Source organism: Falco rusticolus, chromosome 4 (assembly GCF_015220075.1).
Source record: "Falco rusticolus isolate bFalRus1 chromosome 4, bFalRus1.pri, whole genome shotgun sequence".
Classification (NCBI taxonomy): domain Eukaryota; kingdom Metazoa; phylum Chordata; class Aves; order Falconiformes; family Falconidae; genus Falco; species Falco rusticolus.
Window position 1 is genome coordinate 44,644,028 of NC_051190.1, and position 19,602 is coordinate 44,663,629.

Below are 19,602 nucleotides of genomic sequence, written 5' to 3' on the forward strand. Positions count from 1 at the left end.
CTGCTCGTGCCAAGGGCACTTGGGTTCGTTCCCTATTTGGAACCCCGGCATCCCCAGCCTCGCTGCGCCCTCCCTCGCAGCCGGAGCTGGGCACTTCGGAGCATCCTGCCCATAGCATCCCGACGGCATCCCTCCTGGGTTTATTGGGACCAGCTCCAAGGGAGCAGCATCAGCAGAGCCACCTCAGGGCAGCACGGCGCTGGGAGCCACCGTGGGGGTGGGCAGGGCACAGGTAGGGACCCCGGGGTCCCCCACACTGGAGGGGGCTTGGGTCTTCCTCCATGCCCAGTGCAGCTGTGCACGGGCCATCCATCACCTTTACTGATGAAGATAAGTGACTGCTGGGACATGACACCCCCGGCCACTGTGACCTCCAGGGGGGGAGAGTGGGGATGGTGGGTGCCAGGGGCCACCGGAACCCCAGGTGGTGGCCTCCACATGCTGATGGATGGCAGCCAGGGTGGGAGCCACAACCCCTTCGCCCATGGTTAATGCAGCCAGCACCCTGATAAACCCATCAGTATCTCTGCATCTCACCGGGCCGGCGAGGAAAGCTGCGGCCATGCTGCTCGCTGCCGGCGTGATTCACGAGTCCTCGGCTCACGCCGTGAGCAGGCAGTGGCACTGGCACAACAAGTCCTGGGAGGAGGATTAGGTTTGTTTAAAATTAATTTAGTGGTGGCGAAAGGAGGCAGATGGAGAGTGCTGGCAAGGCCAAGGCAAGGCAAAAGTAGCAGGGGGACTGTCGCTGGTGTCTCTGCACCCCTCCTGCCCCCCAGGAAAGCGCAGGGTGGGGACACTCAACTGTTAAAAAAATTTATTAAAATGTCCAGCAGTACAGAAAGGCAGAGTCAGAAATGGCACGGGGAAGTGGGGGGCGGGGGGGGGGGGAGGGGGCTCAGGACACGGCAGTCACGTCGCAAACAGCAGAGATCAGAAAGCGCCGTACACACACACGCCAACTCCAACGGGGACCCGACGACAAACGGAAAAGGGGAAAAAAATAAACCACCCCCAAACCAGGCAGAAGAGCAGGATGCCAGCCCCGGTGGCATCGTCCCCCCGCCCCGCACTGGGCAGGGTCCCCATGCCGGCTGCAAGGTGCCCCATGGGCAGGACCGGGGTGCTGGGGCAGGAGGATGGGGGGGGTGGGGTGGGGGGGGGAGCTGCTAAAAAAACAGAGCCACGCTAGGCCAGTGAGACACCATGGCCAAGGTGGGAGATGGGGGGCTGGCAGGTTAACCCCCACTTTGGGGAGGGGGCCAGAGCCCAGCCAGGGAACAGCCCCCGCACAGGGATGGGGGGTCCCCGTGCGGGGCTGGGACTCGACCCCGGGTCGGGGGGGCTGAGCGTGGGACATGCAGGGAGGGCTGGGGACGCACACGCAGCCGCCCCCTCCGGATCCTATTCCCTACGGGGCCGGGCATCCTAGGAGCTAAAGCCAGGGGGGGCTATAAAAGAGGGGGGGTGGGAGGGGGGCAGGAAACGTCACCACATCCCGTCGGGGACCCTTGTGCTTCCTCATCCCCCGGCTCTAGAAGTAGTGGCCCTCCTCCATCCAGTCCAGCCGGAGGTGCTTGCGGTGTTTTCGCCGCTCCTTGCGGGGTTTGTGGTGGTGGTGCTGGTGGTGGGGGTGGCTGTGACGGTGGTGGTGGTGCCGCCGCGCTCGGTGCGACCGCCTGGCTAACAGGGGCAAGGGAGGGGACCCGGGGGGGTTAGGAACCATGGCCCCGGAGGGGAAGCCAGTGCCTTGACACCCCCCATCCCCAGCACCCCCCATCCCCACTAACGTTTTGTGCAGAGGATTTTGGGCCGGTCCCACTTGCCGGTGCTGTGGCACTTGATGGTGGGGACGTGGCGCTGGGTGAAGCCCTCCTCGCACTGGTAGCGCACGCTGGAGTGGATGCTGTACTTCTCCTTCTTCTTCCCCACGATGAAGGCATTCGCCACCTCCGGCGGGGGCCCGCACAGCACTGGGGGGGACAACAGACCCCCGTCACCCCATCACCAAGAGGGGACAAGGGGGACACCCTGCTGCTGCCACCAGTTCTCTCCGCCAGCCGAAGGAGAGGTGGATGGCTTTGGGAGGGGTGTCCTCCACCAGGTTGGCAGCGAGGTGTTCCCCAGGATTTACTTCATTAATTAATGGCCTTATCAGGGTGAGTGCATCGTTAACACGCGGTCGGTGGGAGAGGGCGGTGCGCTGCTCTGGCTCACAATAAGCAGCTGGAGGTTAATATAACTTTCAAGATAAGGAATGAGAACTTAATAGTTTTAATGGTGGCAAATTAAACAAATTAAAGTGGAGAGGGAAGAATTGACTGTGGGGAAAAAAAAAGGAAAAAAAATAGAGATTAAGGGGAAATGCTCGAGTTTTCCTGGAGGAAGCGCTGGGAGAAGTTTCCTGAGGATGACAAGGTGGCCCAGGGGCTGCGGGATGGGGATGCAGGAGGCTGCGGGATGGTGCTGTGGAGGGCTATGGGATGGGGACGGGGATGCAGGGGGCTGTGGGATGGGGACACCAGGGGCAGGGAGGCCAGGGCAGGCAGTACCTGTGCCTTTCTTGCAGATGTAGGGCAGGTTGTAGTTGCAGGGCACATCGTTCCACTTGCCGATCTCATGGGACACCAGCACCACGCAGTCCTCACCGCCCGCAAAGAAGTTGTCAGGTTGGTTCTCCCGCCAGTTCTCATATTGCTGGTGGGACCCGAGAAAGGGTGAGCCCCCTGTGCCCCCCATCCTCTGCCCCCCGAGCCCCCCACCTTGCACCTCCAAGGGTCTCACCAAGCCAGTGTTGTCAGTCCACTGGAAGTCCTGCTCCACAATCCTGTCATTGAGCCCGATCCAGGTGTTCTCGTGCCCAAAGCCTACAGAGAAGAGGTACCCACGGCTCACACGATGAAGACCAAGAGCACCCAGGGGTGCTGGTGCTTGCAGAGCTGTGAGAGGGGGTGCTCTCCCCCCACCCCGCACCGTTGATGAAGCCATGCTCCTCCTGCGAGTGGATGCTGGTGAGGTGCCCGGCACGGCGGCGGCAGTCCCGCTCCGCATCCTCCCAGGAGCGCCGACGGGCGAAGTACCGGTAGCAGTGACCCTGGAACTTATGCCAGTTGTGGTCGCAGCCCTCCGTGTCTGCAGGGAGATGGGGACGGTGGGGAGGGCGAAGGGGACCAGCCCCCAGAACCCCCGGGGAGGGATGCAGGGAGCAGCTCCCCACTGCAGCGGGAGGCAGGACTCCTGCACCCTCTTCCCAGCTCCCCACACTCATCCCCAAATGGACTCCCCCACCCCATGGTGACATACCCGGGGGGGTTGGACATCGGGGGCCATTCCTCACCTTTCTCGCAGCGGCTGCCGCCGTAGCTGGGCAAGCAGAGGCAGATGAAGGAGTTGACCTCGTCGATGCAGGTGCCGCCATTCTGGCAGGGGCTGGACAGGCAGTCGTCTATGTCTGCAGGGACACTCTGGGAGCTGCAGCCATGCGGAGACCCACGCCACCACCCACCCAGACCCCCATCCCTCCGCCAGCACCGGTGCCAGCAGTGACTGCGGATGGCGGGGACCGAGCAGGACTCGGTGCCACAGCCCCATTCCCCTCCCCGCTTCCAAGCGTGGCCGCTGCTCCTCCGGCAGGCAGGGCCAAATCCTGCCCCAGCACTGCGGGATGCTCCGGCCGCTCACCGATCTCACAGTTCTCCCCGGTGAAGCCCGGGGTGCAGCTGCAGCCGCAGACGGTGCCGTTGGCACGGCAGGTCCCACCGTGCAGGCAGGGGTTGTTCTGGCAAGGGTCGGCCGGGGCTGGGGGGTGGGAGAGGGCACCCTTAGGTGGGGTTTGGGGCTGGGGGCATACTGTGGCACCCACCCCTTCCCCACCAGGACCCAGAGCCTGGGCCTGCCCCGGCGTTGCCACACATTATCCGCGGTGCCTTTTCCACCGGGCTGTGGCTCTGCACATTAAATATCTTTGATGCCCATTTTCCAGCCATGGCCAGGCTGCGTGTGCCACGCATCCCCACCTCTCCAGCCATTAGTATTATTACTAACTGCAAATATATTAAATATTTAAGAGGATGCTTCCCCAGCTTATGCTAATAGCTCGGCTCCCTCTGAAAAACCCAGGACCCACTCCCAGCCCATCACAGTCGTTGGAAACTCCCCAGTGAGTAAATTGGTTTGGGTAAAAGAAGAGGACCCCCGCCAACCCCCTCCTTAAACCCCATCCTGTGGGTTGGCACCATGCTGTGCCAGCCTGGGGGGGTCACCCTGGAGGTCCTCCTGCCACCCAGCCCATCCCTCCCTGTGCCCATCTGCGCTGGGTGCCCCCAGCACCCTGACCCCCCAGCACCACGCTCACCGTGCCGGCTGGCGTTGCCGGTGCCCGCCCAGGCCAGCAGCTCCCGCTCCTCCAGTGCCAGCTCCTCGCCGCTCCCACTGTCGGCATCCAGCAGCGGGGCCCCCCCAGCCCCCCCCAGCTCTGCAGCCATGGAGGGCTCAAAGAGCGGCCCCGTGCTTGGGGACCTGGGTGCCTCCGGCACCCATGGGTGGGAGGCAGTGGGCGATGGCCAGGGGCTGCGGGAGCTGAGGGGTGCAGGGGGCTCTTCCCTCTTCACCTCCCTGGAGGCATCCTCCTCGCCAGGGGCTGTCGGTGCATCCTTGTGGCTGGCGACACCCGGGGGGCTGGTGCTGGTGGGGGGCTGCTGAGGGCCTGGGGGGGGCAGGAGGAGATGTTCTGCCCCCTCCAGCTCCGGTGCAGTGCGGCTGGTGGACCACGGGGCTGTGGGGGCAAAGGCTGTGGACCCCTCCTCAGCTGCTGGCTCCAGTGCCTCTGCCTCCATCGGGGTCACCTCGCTGGCCACAGCGGGAGGTGAAGGTGAGGGGACATCCCGCACTGGGGGGGACACAGGTGCTTTGCTGCTTGGCTCGGCTGAGCCCCTCCTGGCATCCCCGTACCCAGCTGGCTGCTCGTGGCTGAGCTCAGCCGGCAGTTCGGCTGGCCCGGGGAGTGCCGTGGGGCTTTGCGCCCCCTGAGCAGCCACCTCGGTGGGGCTGGGGGTGGCAGGGTGCCCCATGGAGGGGCCAGCTGGGTGGAGGAAGGTCACTGCTTTCCTCTGCCTCTCCAGTGTGCCATCGCCTGGGGCCCCGCTGCTGTCAGTGCCATCACCACGGGGCTGCGGGGCCATCTCGGGGCCCTCAGCCACCAACGGGGCTGGGGGCAATGGGGGCCACGGTGGGACGGAGCCACCATCCTCCTGGGAGACAGTGTCCCCGGAAAAGTCCTCAGTGGCATCTGCGGGTGGCCGGGGGGAGTCCCCGCGGGCGCTGGGGACATGAGGCTGAGCCCCAGCTGTGGTGATGTCCTGGTGACCGAGAGCATCGTGGGGAACCACGGGGGGAGGCAGGGATGGGGACTGCGGAGGGGGTGTCTGTGTGGGCCCCCCAGGATTGCCGGGGCTCTGCTGTGGCGATTCCCTCCTGGCAGGCGCCTGCGGTGAGGGGGACACCTGGGCGGTGGCCGGTGCCATCAGCTCTGCAAGAGATGGCACAGCCATGGGGACCCCAAACCGGCACAGCTCCCACTAGAACACCCCTCCCCCCAAGCCGCTTTCGGGTATCACTTACCAGGGCCAATCTCCTCCTCCACTGCGTTGGAGGGCAAGTAGATGCCCTCCTGCCGCAGGCTCTCAGTGCTGGCACGGGGGATGCTCCATGTCTCCACAGTGTTGGCTGAAGCCCCCTTCACCTCCAGGGCCATGACAGGGGCCTGGGTGACCTTCCCCACTGGGTCCCCAGCCACCGTGGTGTCCCCAGCCACCACCGCAGGGTCCCGGCTCTGCCGCTGCAGCTGGAAGTAGCGCCCGTTCAGCCCGGCGTAGCTGCTCTGCCGTGGGGCATGGGAACTGGCCGGTGGGGTGCTGGGGGTCCCTGCTGCCGCGCCAGGGACTGTCCCCAGCCCCGGCAGTGCTGGCGGTGAGCCGGTGATGTGCTCCTGGGTTGGGCTTTGGTTCTGTGGCAGGAGGGCAGCCAGGGGCTCCTCAGGGTCTTCTTGCACTGGCGATGCTGGGCTGGTGCTGGCCGGATCCTGCCAAGAGCTCACCGGCGCCTGGTCCACCACGTTGAGAGCTTCATCTTCATGGGGCCACGCCGGCGAGGAGGCCATAGTGGGAAGCAGGGACGTACCATCACCCAGCCCCAGCCCACGAGAGGGTGCAGCCCCCGGAAGGTCACCGCGCTGTGCCACCGGGCTGCCGCTCGCCAGCCGCAACTGCTCATCCTCATCCTCACCCAGCCCTGCAGGTCCTGGCTGCGGCAGGAGGCCGTAGCGGTCGCGCAGGGTGTCCCCTGACGTGTCCAGGTCCTCGCTGTGCTCCACCAGCACGTTGTTGTCGCTGCCCAGTGGGTTGGGCACAGGCAGTACCGGCTTCTCTGGCTCCCTCTGCCCTGCGGCTTCGTGTGCTGGGGTAAGACCACGAGCATCAGCAGTGGGACCGAGGGGCAGGACGGGCACCCAGGGCACCAGCAGGCACCTGCATCCCGCTCCAGGTCTCAGTACCAGGCACCGCATCCCCCAGCTTTGCGCCATGCTAGCATGATGCATGGAGCTGGGCTCCCTCCCAGCGCAGCTCTCCTCATTTATCTCATTAATTCCCCAATTAAATATTCATCTGCAGCAGTTTTCCCAGCCAAGCCCACCGACTCCCAAGGGAAGAAGGGGCAGGGCTGGTTGGGGGGGGGCTGGGGCGGAACATGGTGCCAGCATCACTGCCGGTCCCCCTTACCTTTATAGCAGTAGGCATCAAATTTGGAGGTGGGGGGTGGGAAGCCGGTGCGGTTGGGGAACTGGTAGAGGGTCCTGACACCTGATGCATCGCCACCACATTTCCTGCGTGGCAGCCTGATGGGGTAGCGGACGCTGCCGTCGGCCAGCCAGCCCGGGTCGCACTGGTCCAAACCCTCGCGCCACGCCAGGTAGAGCTGCCCGGTGGTGGCTAGCAAAGCCCCCCGACTCCGGCAGTGCCTCCAGGCCCCCTGCCAGGTGAACCGGCCCGGCACCGTGGCGTAAAACACCGTCCCTGCAACAGAGCAGAGCCCGTCGGGGACATGTGGACAGAATGTCGTGACGGTCCCAACAGCTCAGAGCCAAGTGGTGCTTTTTGGAAGTCTCCATGACTTGAGCACTATGGCCACGCTGTGCTGCTCAGCACCGGCACGGCACAGCACCCATCCCTGCAGCCAAACGGCAGCGGGCAAGAGATGCACGGAGATGCCCACAGCATCACCCCCGGGGGGTTGTCCCTGGGCACCCACCCACCCGCCCAGCCCAGCGCGCACCCAGCTGCAGCAGCACCACTTGCCTTGCAGCTCCCGGGCGTAGCAGTAGACATCGTACTCTTCACTGGGCTCCCTCCGGCTGTAGCTGCGGACGCCGGGGAGGCTGTTGCGGTCTCCGTAGCAGCCGGGCCGGGACAGCGTGATGGGATACCTGCCGGAGAGAGGCACGGTGGGTGCTCCGCGGTGAGGGGTGCCCAGCCAGCAGCCCGTGCCGCACACTTACCGCACGGTCTGGTCGGCCAGCCAGCCTGCATCACAGTTGTCATAGCCATCCTCGAAGGCGGCCTGGAGGTGCTGGGGCGAGGCGATGATGGCAGAGTTGTCCAGGCAGGCACGGCGAGCGGCGGTGAAGGTCAGTGTGTAGCGCTCACCCGCAGGGCGGTAGTGGAAGACGACGCCTGGAAGGGCAGCGGGTGGCAGAGGTGGCACAGGGTGCATGGCTCACGGCTTTTGGAGGGGGCACAGTGTGCATAGGGGGCACAGCTTGCACGGGGTTCATGGGGTGCATGGCTTGTACAGGGTGCAGGGCTTGCACAGCTTGCACAGGGTGCACAGCTTGCACAGGGTGCACAAATTGCAGGGCTCACATGGGGTGCATGAAGTAAACAGCATGCACAGTTCACAGGATTCAGAGCTCACATAGGGTGCATGAAGTACATTGGGTGCACAGCTTGTATGAGATGCAGGGCTTGCATGGAGTGCACAGGGTGCATGGCTCACACAGGGTGCACAGAGTACACTGGGTGCACAGGGTACATGGGGTGCACAGCCTGTATAAGCTGTGGGGCTTGCATGTGGTGCACAAGGGTGCACAGCTGGCATGCAGTGCATGGCTTGCTCAGCTTGTACAGGGTGCACAGGGTACATGGGTTGCACACCTTGTACAGGGTGCACAGGGTATATGGCTCACATGGGGTGCACGGTACATGGGATGCACGGCTTGCATGGGTACACGAGGCACACAGCTTGTACAAGGTGCAGGGCTTGCACGGGGTGAGCAGCTCGCATGGCTTGTAAAGGATACATGGGGTGCACAGCCCACACAAGCACCCACGCCACCCTGTTGTGGTACCCACGATGCCCCCACTGCTCTCCTGGCAATGCCACCCCACAACGCAATACCCGGCTCACCTGTCACCTCCAGCGGCAGCAGGTCCTGCTCATCGTCAATGCCGGCCACCACCTCGCAGCGGTACAGCCCCGCGTCGCTGGCACGGGCAGCGCGCAGCAGCAGCGTGGCGTTGTAGCGGTCACGGGGGTAGCCGGGCAGGGACACTCGGCCTTCGTAGGCTTTCACCACCTTCACCACGTTGTCCTTGGCCACCAGGATGGGGATGTCCTCCCTCTGGCCGGTGGCTGAGCGGACTTTGCTCCATTTGACGCGGGGCGGGTCGGGGGGCTCATTGGGCCCCAGTGAGGCAGAGGGGTGCAGCAGGAAGAGGCAGGGCAGGGCCACTGGCTCCCCTAGCCCCACGCGCACGGGCTGGTGCTGCACCCTGTTGATGTGGATCACCTTCCCATCGTCCTGGGAGCCTGCAGGGAGAGGTGCCCAGATACCACGGGGATGGGCAGCGGGAGTTCCTGCTGGGCTCTTGGTCACAGAGGGGAGAGCTGGGGGCACGGCAGGGTGCTGGGGCTCGGTACTGGGCACCCCTGAGCTCCCCAAGGAAGAGAACAAAGCAAGATGATGTGCAGTGTCCGTGTCTAGCAGCTGGAGACCAACCTTGCACATTAAATCTGCCCCTCCAGGGCTGAACCCCTGACTCAGCTGAGTCCCCTGCCCCCCCCAAGATGCTGCAAGGCTGTAGCTGCTGCTCAGCACCCATGGGTCCCACACTGCTCCCATCAGGATACCGGTACTCCCTGTCCCTGCCCACAGAGGTGGATCCCTCACCAGGGACTCGGTGCCATCCAACCCCTGCAGCACCAGTGGGACAGCCATCCCCACACTGGGAGAAAGCATGGCAGCGGTCATGACCTTGACCTCCTCCTCCTGCACTAATCCTGCCCCAGCCTACGCATGCTCCCAGCTCTGCTGCAAATCCCACATCTCAGAAGCCCCTGTGGCCCGGCCCTCCTGCCTGCAGCAGAGTCGGGGGGATGCTCCCCACAGAGCCCAGCTGGCTGGGGACCAGGGATGGCCACTAATCCCTGCCTGGCACCTTCCCCCCCACCTCCATCACACCCCACACCCTCTGCTCACTGGGAAATGCATGGGAGGGCACCAGGCCAGGGGGATCCCAAAGCCCCCCATGCAGCCACGAGGGACTCGGGGGACATGGGCCCTCTTGGTCAGAGACACGGCAAATCCCCGGGGGGCTCAGCACTGCAGCGGGGAGGGGGCTGGGGGTGCCGCCAGTGGGATTAAGGATTTAAGGCCTTGCCTCCAGGGATCCCAGTGCAGGGGGGGTCCACGGTTGCCTGGGGGGCTTCTCCCTTGCTAATCCCTTGCAGCCCTGGGCAGGGAGGCATGGGGGGCTGCAGCCTGAGCCCTCCCCTGGTTATTATTCACCCTCACTATTTGTTATGGTTTGATAGTTCATTATTTGCTGTTGTTTACCCTTATCAGCTAATTAGCCCTGGCTATGGAGCACTGCCGGCACTTACCCAGGACAGCGATGGGGAGGAGGGAGAGCCCGAGCAGGAACCAGCAGCCGGCATCCCCCATCACATGGACCATCCTTGACCTGCAATGAGAGCGGGGGGGTGGGGGTGGAAGGCTGCTGCTCGCCCACTCCTGGCTTGTCAGGCAGCACCGTCGGGCCATAAATCACCGCAGGACCACACTGACACCAGCCGCCCGGGACCCGCGGGGAAGAAGCAGGATTAGCCCCACTTAGCAAAATGCCATTAGCCCAGAGAGAGTTGGATTTCACTCTTGTCGTGAAGCCAGTGTGGGGTGGGGATGGAGGATGGGGTGCCACCCATCGGCACACCACATCCCTACTGGGGTGTCCCTCTGTTCCCTGCCACCGCTGCCACCCATGGTGACATCCCCATGCCCCGCTGGAGGTGGGACATGCGTCTACATGGGCAGTGGGCAAGCCTGGGGGTCCCGCAGCCCCCCAGCTGGCAGTAGCAGAGCCAGTGGCACTGGAGCCAGCCCTTGCTCTGCCCCCAGCATTAACATGCAGTGGATGCCTCTGGCTGCCGGAGCTGGCGTGCGGTGCGTGGAGCACAAAGCCGGCACCGCCGCTTGCCGAAAATCTCCCATCCATCTGTTTGACTGCAGCGACGATTAGTATTTTCTAAATCATTTGGTCTCTGGACTCAGAGGGAAGTCGGACAGATTGCCCGCCTGGTGCGGGCACAACCATCGCCCAGCTCCCACCACAACCACCACCCAGCTCCCACCGCAACCATCTCCTGGCTGGGGCTTTGTTTGGGATTTTAACCAGGTGCTGGCACCCCGAGCCGCCAAACCGGCCAAGCAGAGGCAGCAGGGATGCAACCAGCACAGCAACCAGCATCTGTGCTGGCAGCTCCAGCATGGGGTTCGCTGGTCCCCACTGTGGCGTGCAGGTCTCCCCAGCTCCAGCATTGACCCCTGCCCTGTCCCCTGGCCAAGACAGTGAGCTGGGGAGCACTTGGCTTTTGGGGGAACACCAGGAACCCCTCATCCCTCTCCCAGCTGCCTGGAGCCGAGGCTTCGGCTCATCCCACAGGTACCCCCATCCCTGATGCTCCATTTTCCAGCCCTTGATTTCTCATTCTGTCCCTTCCGCTTTCATGGGACAAAAATAGAAAGAAAGAGCAAAATGGCGAGAAAAAAGGAGACCCCCCACGTTCAGCACTGGAAAAGGGCCTTTCGGGGGACGCAAAACTAGGTTTTATCTTATCTCTTCCAAAGAAGCAAAGCGTTTGTAGCCCCTTCCCTCCCACAGCAGCTCTGCGGGGCTTTTCTGCCTCCAAACCCAGCTGCTGGTAAAAGATGAGGCAGTGACCTGACCCCAGCTCCGGAGGGAAATTCCCGGGGTGCAGAGCAGGGAGGGGGCTGCACCTTTGCCCAGCCACAGCCCCCGGAGCCCAACAACCCCGGACCATGGCACTGACAGCGGCTCCTGCCTCCCGGCTCAGGGATGCTCTGGGAAGGAGATTCCCCAGGCTCGCCGCCTTGGCAGCACCAAACTTTTCCCTGTCTTCCTGCTATGGGGGGGTGGTGGGGTTGGGGTGGAAACAAATTGCTTGGCACAGTCCAGGTCCAGCTCGGGAGGTTCCAGCTCCTCCCCGTTGAAATACTAATTTTGACTTTCTGGGGTGTCAAGAGCTCTCCCAGCACAAACCATCAGTGCCTGGGTGTAGGGTGGGGAGGCTCCCATCCACCCTCCTAGCCCATGTCCTTCACCAAGCCACCACCCTGGGAGCTGCTGGGCGAGGGTGGGAACATCCAGGATGCTCAGCATGGGGAGTGGGAGAAGGGTGCCCGGGGCTGTGCTCGCACACACACGTCCCAGGGCTTCTGATCACCCACGGTCCCTTTTTGGTCTTTTTACCCATTTTCTCCTTTGCATCTCTCGACATTCCCCCTGCAGCTTCCAGACAACTTTTCCCACTGAAGGGCAAACAAGACAATTTCCCACGTGGAACAACAGCAACCCAGTCTCGCTCCCTGACACCTCTCCACAGCATCCCCAAGACCTTCCCCTTCCTCCTCCTCCACCCCAGCCTGTGGCTGCCCCAGCTCCCAGCGAGGCAGCCCCCATTGCCAGCCATAACCCGGGGCCACCAGCCCCAAACCCCATATGGGGTTCCAGCCCCACGCCACGTTGGGGTGGTGGGGTGGGATGGAGCAGGAGCCGAAGGGACCCAAGACACCCCAATGAGCCGCGTTAAGGTGCCAGCGTATAAATACTCCTCTAAGCTCTCGGCTGTTTACCCAGAGCCGCTGTTCTGGAGATGGGTCCTTGCTGAGCAAACGGCGGGCAGTGCCGATGGGTAAACAGCCCAGGGTTTATTTAAATGTTAAACAGGAAAGTTGCTCTTTGGATTTCCAACCACTGTCTCTGTGGGCTGCAGGGCTGGGCACATGCTGTGCTTGGGCTGGAGGGATGGGATTGTGGTCCCCGACCCCGCCAGGGCACCCCAGGCTGGCAGCACCAGGGATGTGGGTGCTGCTGGTGGCAAGGGGCTGGGGGGCCGCAGGACTGCATGGCTCTGGCTGTGCTGTCGCCTTCCCTGACATCAGCATTTCTGCAGGTTTTGCTTTCAAAGCAGGGACGGTGCCGTGGTGGGAAGGGCCAGCCCTGCCAGCAGCACCCGCTGCCTCCTCAGGGAGCCCGGACCATGGGCAGGGGGGGGCCCGGGCTCCCCCCACCCCGGGAACAGGACACACAGCCCCAGCCTGCCGCTCTCTCGGGGCCACCCAGCTGGCACCCCTGCCCTTGAAGCATGCAGGGACCATGTTCATGGCACCACGGCTCCTCTCCGAGCCATGGAGACAAAGGAAGGTCCCCACCACACTCCGTTCCCTCCAGCCCCTCACCGGACCCCCGGCCACCACCTCCGCCGAGCCTGGCCCTGCGCTGAGCCAGCAAAAAGTTTATCCCAAGGTCAGGGGCAAGCGGCACGGCAGCCTCCATCCCTGCCGGTGCCACCACATGTGGTGACCCACACACGAGGAGCCCCACGCCACACCAGGGGCTGCCGAAGCCGCAGCCAGGCAGCATCCTTCCCGCCTCAGCACCTCGTTAATTATTGAGATCGTCTCCCTCCCACCTCCTCTTGATCCACTAACCCACAATCCAGCTCCAGCAGCACTGGTGAGGCAGCCCGGGGCTGGCACAGCTGCATCCTGACCCCGCGGTACCGCCAGCATCAGCCCTGGCTGCATCCTGCCTCCCCACCGAGGGCAGGGGGATGCTGCTGCTGGCACGGCTCAGCACCACCAGCCCTTCTGCCAGGGTGGGGGGAAATAGCATCAGCCCCATCCCGCTGGGGCAGGATCTGCCCGTGGTCCCCATGGAAGTGGCGGCAGGCTCAGGTACACAGAGCATCACCGCACCCGTCCCCGGCGGTGACAGCCAGGCGAGGAGGGTGGCACAGGGAGCCAGCACTGGCTGTGCCACCGCCAGCCCGAAGGGCTGAATCTCGCGGGGGGGGGGTAGGGGGGGGCGGGGGGGTGTCCCTCTGTGCTGCCAGGGCGATGCCGCAGGCTCAGGGCACAGCGATGTCCCCGCTGCCACGTGGCTGGGCCCCCTAGGGGACCAGGAGTGTCCCCCCCGTCCCCGAGCGGCCCAAACCCAGTCGGGGGGACGGCAGACGACAGAAATTTAAAATAACGCTGGTGCAAAGCCGCCCCCCCTCAACCCGGGCGAACATTTTCACATCTGTCACTAGCTGTCACCTCATGAATAATTCATCTGTCTCATGAATATGCAAAGCCGGGGCTGGTGATTAGCTTCAGCTGAAACATAGCTTAATTCCTCACAGGCCATTGGGTGCCGGGACCACCCAGCCGGTTTTGGGGTCCCCTCTCGTCCCAACCTGCCCCCAGCCATGGGCTGGGACAGGGGCGGCTGCAGGGCTTGGGGTCCCCTGCTCAGCAGAGGGGACATTTGGGACAGCGCAGGGGATGGGGGGCAGGGTGGGGGGGCACTGCCCACCTACCCAGGTAGCCGTGATGCAGCGGGACACGGGTGGCCCCCTCCTTGGGACGCCCCACCCCTGGGGGTGCCCCCAGTTGCCCCCCAGCCAGGGCGCAGACCCTGTGACCTCTGCTGTCCCCACAGGTCACTCTGGTCCCCAGTGCCGCCAGTGCACACACGGCAAGTCGATGCCCACCCACCCAGCATATCCCCCCCACCACTGGCACCCCACGGGGCTAATCCTGCTCCCCCCGCATCCAACCCCACCGAAGCCACCAGCCCCCCAGCAGCACCCACCTCCCTCCCAGCGCCACCACAGTGCCTCCACCACCCCAACGGGGACGGGGTGTCCGCCGAGGGCCCCCCCGGGGACTGCGTGGCCGTGGTGGGAGCCCAGCAGCGGGGCCGGCTCCACGTCCCCTCCTCTCTGCCCACAACAAAGGAATTCTGCAAACCTCGCTGCCGTCACATCTCACAGGCAACGTGATGCTTCCCGCTCCCCCCCAAGCCTGCGAGAATAAATTAGCACCTTGGAAAACTGTGATCCCGTCCAATATGGGCCCTTTGCTGGGTGCGATTTTTATTAGGCAGACAGTCTGCAGCCTTTATTTTAGAATTTGCTCTTCTTTTTATTTTTTTTTCAATTTTTTTGAATTTTTTTACCCCCCTGTTTTCTGTCTCTCCCCAGGAAGCCGAAAGCACCATGGGAGCCCCAAAGCCAGCACAGCATCGTGGCAAGCCCCCAGCCCCATCCCTATGGATGGCTTGGCCGCACGCTGGCAAGCGACTCCGAAAGCAGCATCTGCGCCTGGCACCGAAAGCCGGGAGGAAAACACCGGGCCGGTGGGCCTGGCACCGAGCCGGGCCTCCAGCACCATCCCCGCTGGCGGCGCTGGGCTTGCCGAGCCCCCAGCCCAGCGCGTGGGAGCAAGGAGCCCCCCAGGCAGCTACAGACCCCTCGCCGGTACCCGCACCCATCCACCCCGGCAGCCCCCATGCCAGGACATGCAGGCTGGGACTCATTCTGCCCGCGGTCCTGAACCCCTGCCACACTGGCAGCCCTGCCTGCTCCCTGGCAGCCGGGGGTGCCCCAGGGATGCGAAACTTCCTGGCTCCCTCCTTGCCGGGGACCTGGGTGGCCAAGGCAGGGTAGGGGGCCGAGGCGCACCCAGCTCCGGCACCGCATGGGGGTGGCACCCAGGGAGCACCCACCCGCCAGCACCCACCATCCTGCCACCCCTTGCCCCTTCTCCCTGCCCACCGCCCTGCTGCCAGCTCCTGGGGGGGCAGGGCACAGCACCATGCTGCTGCCCTGGTAGTGCCCCCCAGCCTTGCCTGGCCCGCTGGTCCCAGTGCCCGTGTCCCCCAGCCCCTCTCAGCCCCAGTCCCAAGTGTCCCCAGCCCTGAAATCCCTGGTCCCCTCAGTGTCCCCTGTCCTGGTGTCCCCAGTGTCCCCCTGTCCTGGTGTCCCCACAACCCTAGTCCCATTGTCCACCTGTCCCAGTGCCCCAAGCCCAACCCCAGCATTGTCCCCAGTCCCAATCCCAGTGTCCTCAGCCCTGACAGCCCCAGTCCTCTTTGTGTCCCCAAGCCTCAGCCACAGCACTGCCCCCACCCTAGGGTCACAATCCCTGTCCCCCACAGCATCCCCCAGCCCTGACAGCCCCATTGTCCCCAGTGCATCCCCCTCAGTGTCCCCCAGCTCCAGTCCCAGTGTCCCCAGCCCTGACAGCCCCAGTCCCAGTGTCCCCAGCCCTCAGCAACAGCATCACCCCCACACCAAGGCCACCATCCCTGTCCCCCGCAGTGTCCCCCATCCCTGACAGCCCAGTGTCCCCCATCCCTGACAGCCCCAGTGTCCCCCATCCCTGACAGCCCCAGTGTCCCCCATCCCTGACAGCCCCAGTGTCCCCCATCCCTGACAGCCCCAGTGTCCCCCATCCCTGACAGCCCCAGTGTCCCCCATCCCTGACAGCCCCAGTGTCCCCCATCCCTGACAGCCCCAGTGTCCCCCATCCCTGACAGCCCCAGTGTCCCCCATCCCTGACAGCCCCAGACCCTCCGCATCCCCATCCCTCAGCCACAGCATCACTCCCACCCCAGGGCCACCAGCCCTGTCCCCCCTCCCAGTGTCCCCCAGCCCCGATCCCAGTGTCCCCAGACCTGACAGCCCCATTGTCCCCACCGCAGCCCCCTGCCCGGATCCGTCCCGCTTCTGCCGTAGCGGTGCCTCCGGCTCCGGGCACCGCAGCGGAGCGGAGCGGGGCGCGGCGCGGGTGGTGCCGGTGCCGCACATACCTGGGGCCGTGCTCACGGCGCGCAGAGGGTCATCGCCGCCGGTGGAGCCCAGCACCCCGCCGGCACCGGGGGCTTAAAAGCGGGGCGCGGAGGGGGGCAGCGGGCCGGGCCCCCCGGAGGGGGCCGAGCCGGGCCAGGCCGGGCCAATCGCGGCAGGCGCGGCCCCCCCGCCGGTGCCGGTGCCGCCCGCCCGCACCTGCCCGCAGCGGCGGCGAACCCGCGCCCGCTCCGCGCCCCGCCGCGCTGCCCGGCGCAGGGCGAGGGGCGGCCGCGCATGCGCCGCCCCCCCCCCCCCCCAACCGGGGCCGCCCGCCCCCCCCCGCCGGGGCCGCCCCCTCCCCATCGAGCGGGGCCGCCCCGCGCCGCAGGCACCGCAGCCCCAGGCTTGGCGGGGGGGGGGGGCTCTGTCTTGGGGAGGCCCTAAGGGGGGAGGGGGGTCATGAGCGGGGGGGGGGAAAGGGGTGGGGGGTCTTTGTAATAGCAGTGGGGTCCCTAAGAGGGGTGAGGGATCCCTGTCATGGGGGGGCCCTAAGCAGGGAGGGGGGTCATGAGCGGGGGGCCCTAAGAGGGGTGGGGGTCCTTGTAATAGTAGTGGTGTCCCTAAGAGGGGTTGGGGGGCCCTGTCATGGGGGGGCCCTAAGAGGGGAGGAAAAGAGTGATGAGGGGGTCCCTGTAATAGGAGCAGAGTCCCTAATAGGTAAGAGAGGGTCCCTGTCATGGGGGAGCCCTAAGAGGGGAGGGGGGTCATGAGCAGGGGGCCCTAAGAGGGGTGGGGGGGTCCTTGTAATAGGAATGGGGTCCCTAAGAGGAGGGGGGGGTCATTTGCGGGGGGCCCTAAGAGGGGTGTGGGATCCTTGTAATAGGAGTGGGGTCCCTAAAAGGGGTGGGGGTTCCCTGTCATGAGCAGAGGGAAAAGAGGGGTGGAGGGGTCATTAAGAGGAGAGGGAGTCCCTGTGTTGGGGTGTCCCTAAGGGAGGTGGGGGGTCATGAGCACGGGGAAGGGAGAGATGGGGTTGTAATAGGAGTGGGGTCTCTAAGAGGGGAGGGGGCTCATGAGCGGGGCGCCCTAAGAGCGACGGGTGGTCCTTGTAATAGGAGTGGGGTCCCTAAGAGGCAAGGGAGGGTCCCTGTCATGGGGGTAGTCTCTAAGAGAGGAGGGGGCGTCATGGGGGGCTCCATGTAATGAGAGGGTCCCTGTAATAGGGGGGTCCCCAAGAGGGGAGGGGTCCTTCCAGCCCCTCTGCAGCCCCCCCGGGTCAGTGCAGGCCCTCCTGCTCCAGCCACCGTGCCCCTCTCTGTCCCTTCCCTGGGACCCAGAGGGATTTTAGGGGATCTCCAAACAGGGGAGCACCTCCTGGCCCCTCTGCACCCCAAAATCCCTGCTAAGACACACAGGCTGCATCCAGCAGTGCCTTCCAGCCCCGGGGCCGTTCATGGGTGCACGGGGACCGGAAGACTCCGGGGCTGGAGGAAGGCTCGAGGAAGCCCAAACAACCCCACGAAAGATGGGTGAGCCACTCCAGGGAGCAGCAATACCAGAAACGAACCCCAAAATGGGGAAGGAAGCCATCAGTGAGCTGCTGGGGAGGGTTTGGGGAGGGGTCACCTTCCTGCCGGTGAATGGAGAATGCCACCCTGTCTCCCACGACTTGGCAACCACCGGTGACAAAATATTCCCCCCCTTCATTTTCCCCATAGGATGGGTCCACGGAAACCCGAGAGCAAAGTTCTCATTTCCGACTCCATTGTGCCAGACTTTTCGCGGCGTTTCCTGCCTTTTGTGTACCGCACCCCCCCGGCACAACCCCGGCATTGCCAGCGCACAGAGCTCTTCTGTTCCCCTTCTTTATGTGCCTGCAGCTGGCGTCCCCGTCCCCACGTAGGTGCCCAAGCGTGGGGGACAACCACAGGGGTTAATACCCCCATGGTGTTTGCCGAGCAAGACTGGGGGCAAGGTCCTGGGGGATTTGATGGCACCCTGATGTCCTGGCTATTTCCCGCTCCGAGTGGATCCAGGTGGCTGGTGCTGCCACCCTACGGGTCTCCAGTCCTGCTATCCTGCTTTGGACAGGGCACCCACGGGTGCTGCTTGGGGTTAGCTGGAAGGAGGGTGCTGTACCATCCGATGTGCCCGGGGACGATGGTCCAGCATGACCCAGCTCATGCAAGGACCTGGGCACCCTTCGGGGTGAAGATGCTCCTACTGCGCCCCACCACAGCTGGGTCCTGCACCCGCAGCGAGACCCACAACCCACCCACCTGCCGCTTCCACGCTGCACAAAGCCTTCCTCCCGCTCTTCATCTTCCCAAGCTTCTTCTGGAAAACCGGTAGCACCAGCAGGGTCTGATCCGCACGTGCACAGGTTGGGGATTAGACGGGTTCATCCAGGAGCCCCAGCTCCTTCCCGCACATAGTGGTGGGAGAGGGCTTCCCCCAGCACCCACCTCCCATGGGCCACCCACCTCTAATGAGCACCGGGCACGGTGACAAAGCTGCACCCAGCCTTGACCCTGAGCCACAACAGGGCCACGGAGCCACTCAGGGACTCAAACCTCCTGTGGGCTCGGAGCAGCAATGGGCAGGTGAGGGGGGAGCAGAGGGACCCCAGGCACCCACCCTCCGTGTCCCGGGGGGCATCAGGGCTCCAGCTGGGCCCCAGTGGAGGCGACGTGGCTGATCCGCCACCAGCCATTTGTCTTGCTGAGGAAGGTGCCGGCAGTGAGTTATCGGAGCTCTCCTCTCGAGTGCAGATAAATGTCATAACAGACACCAGCCAGCGCAGCTTATGGATGGGGATTTAATAGACACCTCTCCCCCCGCCCGCCTCCCCACGCCGGCAGCTGCTCCACGCCCAGGGACCGCAGCCCACGCCGGGGCGGCAGTGGAGACCAGCTCCTCTGCTGGCACCAGTTTGGAGCCCCAGTGTTACCCCAGCTGGTCCCACCAACTGAAACATGACTTCATGGGGTCCCCCTACCCCCCAGACCCAACCTGGAGCCCCACCATCCCGCCGTGGCCATCCCTCCATCCGGGTGGGAGAGCCAGCTCTGCCTGGCACAGAGGGATGTCCCCATGTCCCCATCCTTGCCCGGCTCAGGGTCCCTTCCACACACCCAGCCCCACATCCAGCCTGTCCTTGCAGTGTCACCCCAAGAGCACAGACGGACCACAAGGCAGCACATCTGCCACCGGGTCCTTGCTGTGCACCACTGGGGACAGGCCGAGTGGCCCTCAGGGCAGCACTGGTTGGGGTGACTCCATCCCGCAGCCCCCCTCTCTCAAACCCAACCCCGGTGGCTTTTGCACTGGCATCTGCTGTGGCGAGCAGGGCCCGGAGTGTCTTTTTGAGGCTGAATGCTGGGTTTCTGGTGAAATCCTGCAGCAGTGTTG

General features: G+C 64.5%; 1 protein-coding gene across 2 annotated transcripts; it reads right to left on the reverse strand.

Moving 5' to 3' along the window:
- Nucleotides 1–32: 32 nt before the first annotated feature.
- Nucleotides 33–16,438, reverse strand: NCAN (neurocan). Of its 2 annotated transcripts, none has more exons than XM_037383515.1 (15): nucleotides 16,212–16,438; nucleotides 9,937–10,016; nucleotides 8,461–8,862; nucleotides 7,553–7,727; nucleotides 7,353–7,480; nucleotides 6,777–7,070; nucleotides 5,620–6,453; nucleotides 4,355–5,527; nucleotides 3,682–3,798; nucleotides 3,338–3,451; nucleotides 2,974–3,132; nucleotides 2,785–2,867; nucleotides 2,553–2,697; nucleotides 1,791–1,973; nucleotides 33–1,679 (listed from the first exon to the last, which is right to left on the reverse strand). In XM_037383515.1, the coding sequence occupies exons 2-15, from the start codon at nucleotides 10,007–10,009 to the stop codon at nucleotides 1,522–1,524; spliced, it is 4,038 nt and encodes a 1,345-aa protein (XP_037239412.1). In that variant the 5' UTR covers nucleotides 10,010–10,016; nucleotides 16,212–16,438; the 3' UTR covers nucleotides 33–1,521. The 2 variants fall into 2 exon arrangements, with proteins under 2 accessions (XP_037239412.1, XP_037239413.1); XM_037383516.1 differs by having other exon boundaries at nucleotides 33–1,683.
- Between the last annotated feature and the right edge of the window lie 3,164 nt (nucleotides 16,439–19,602).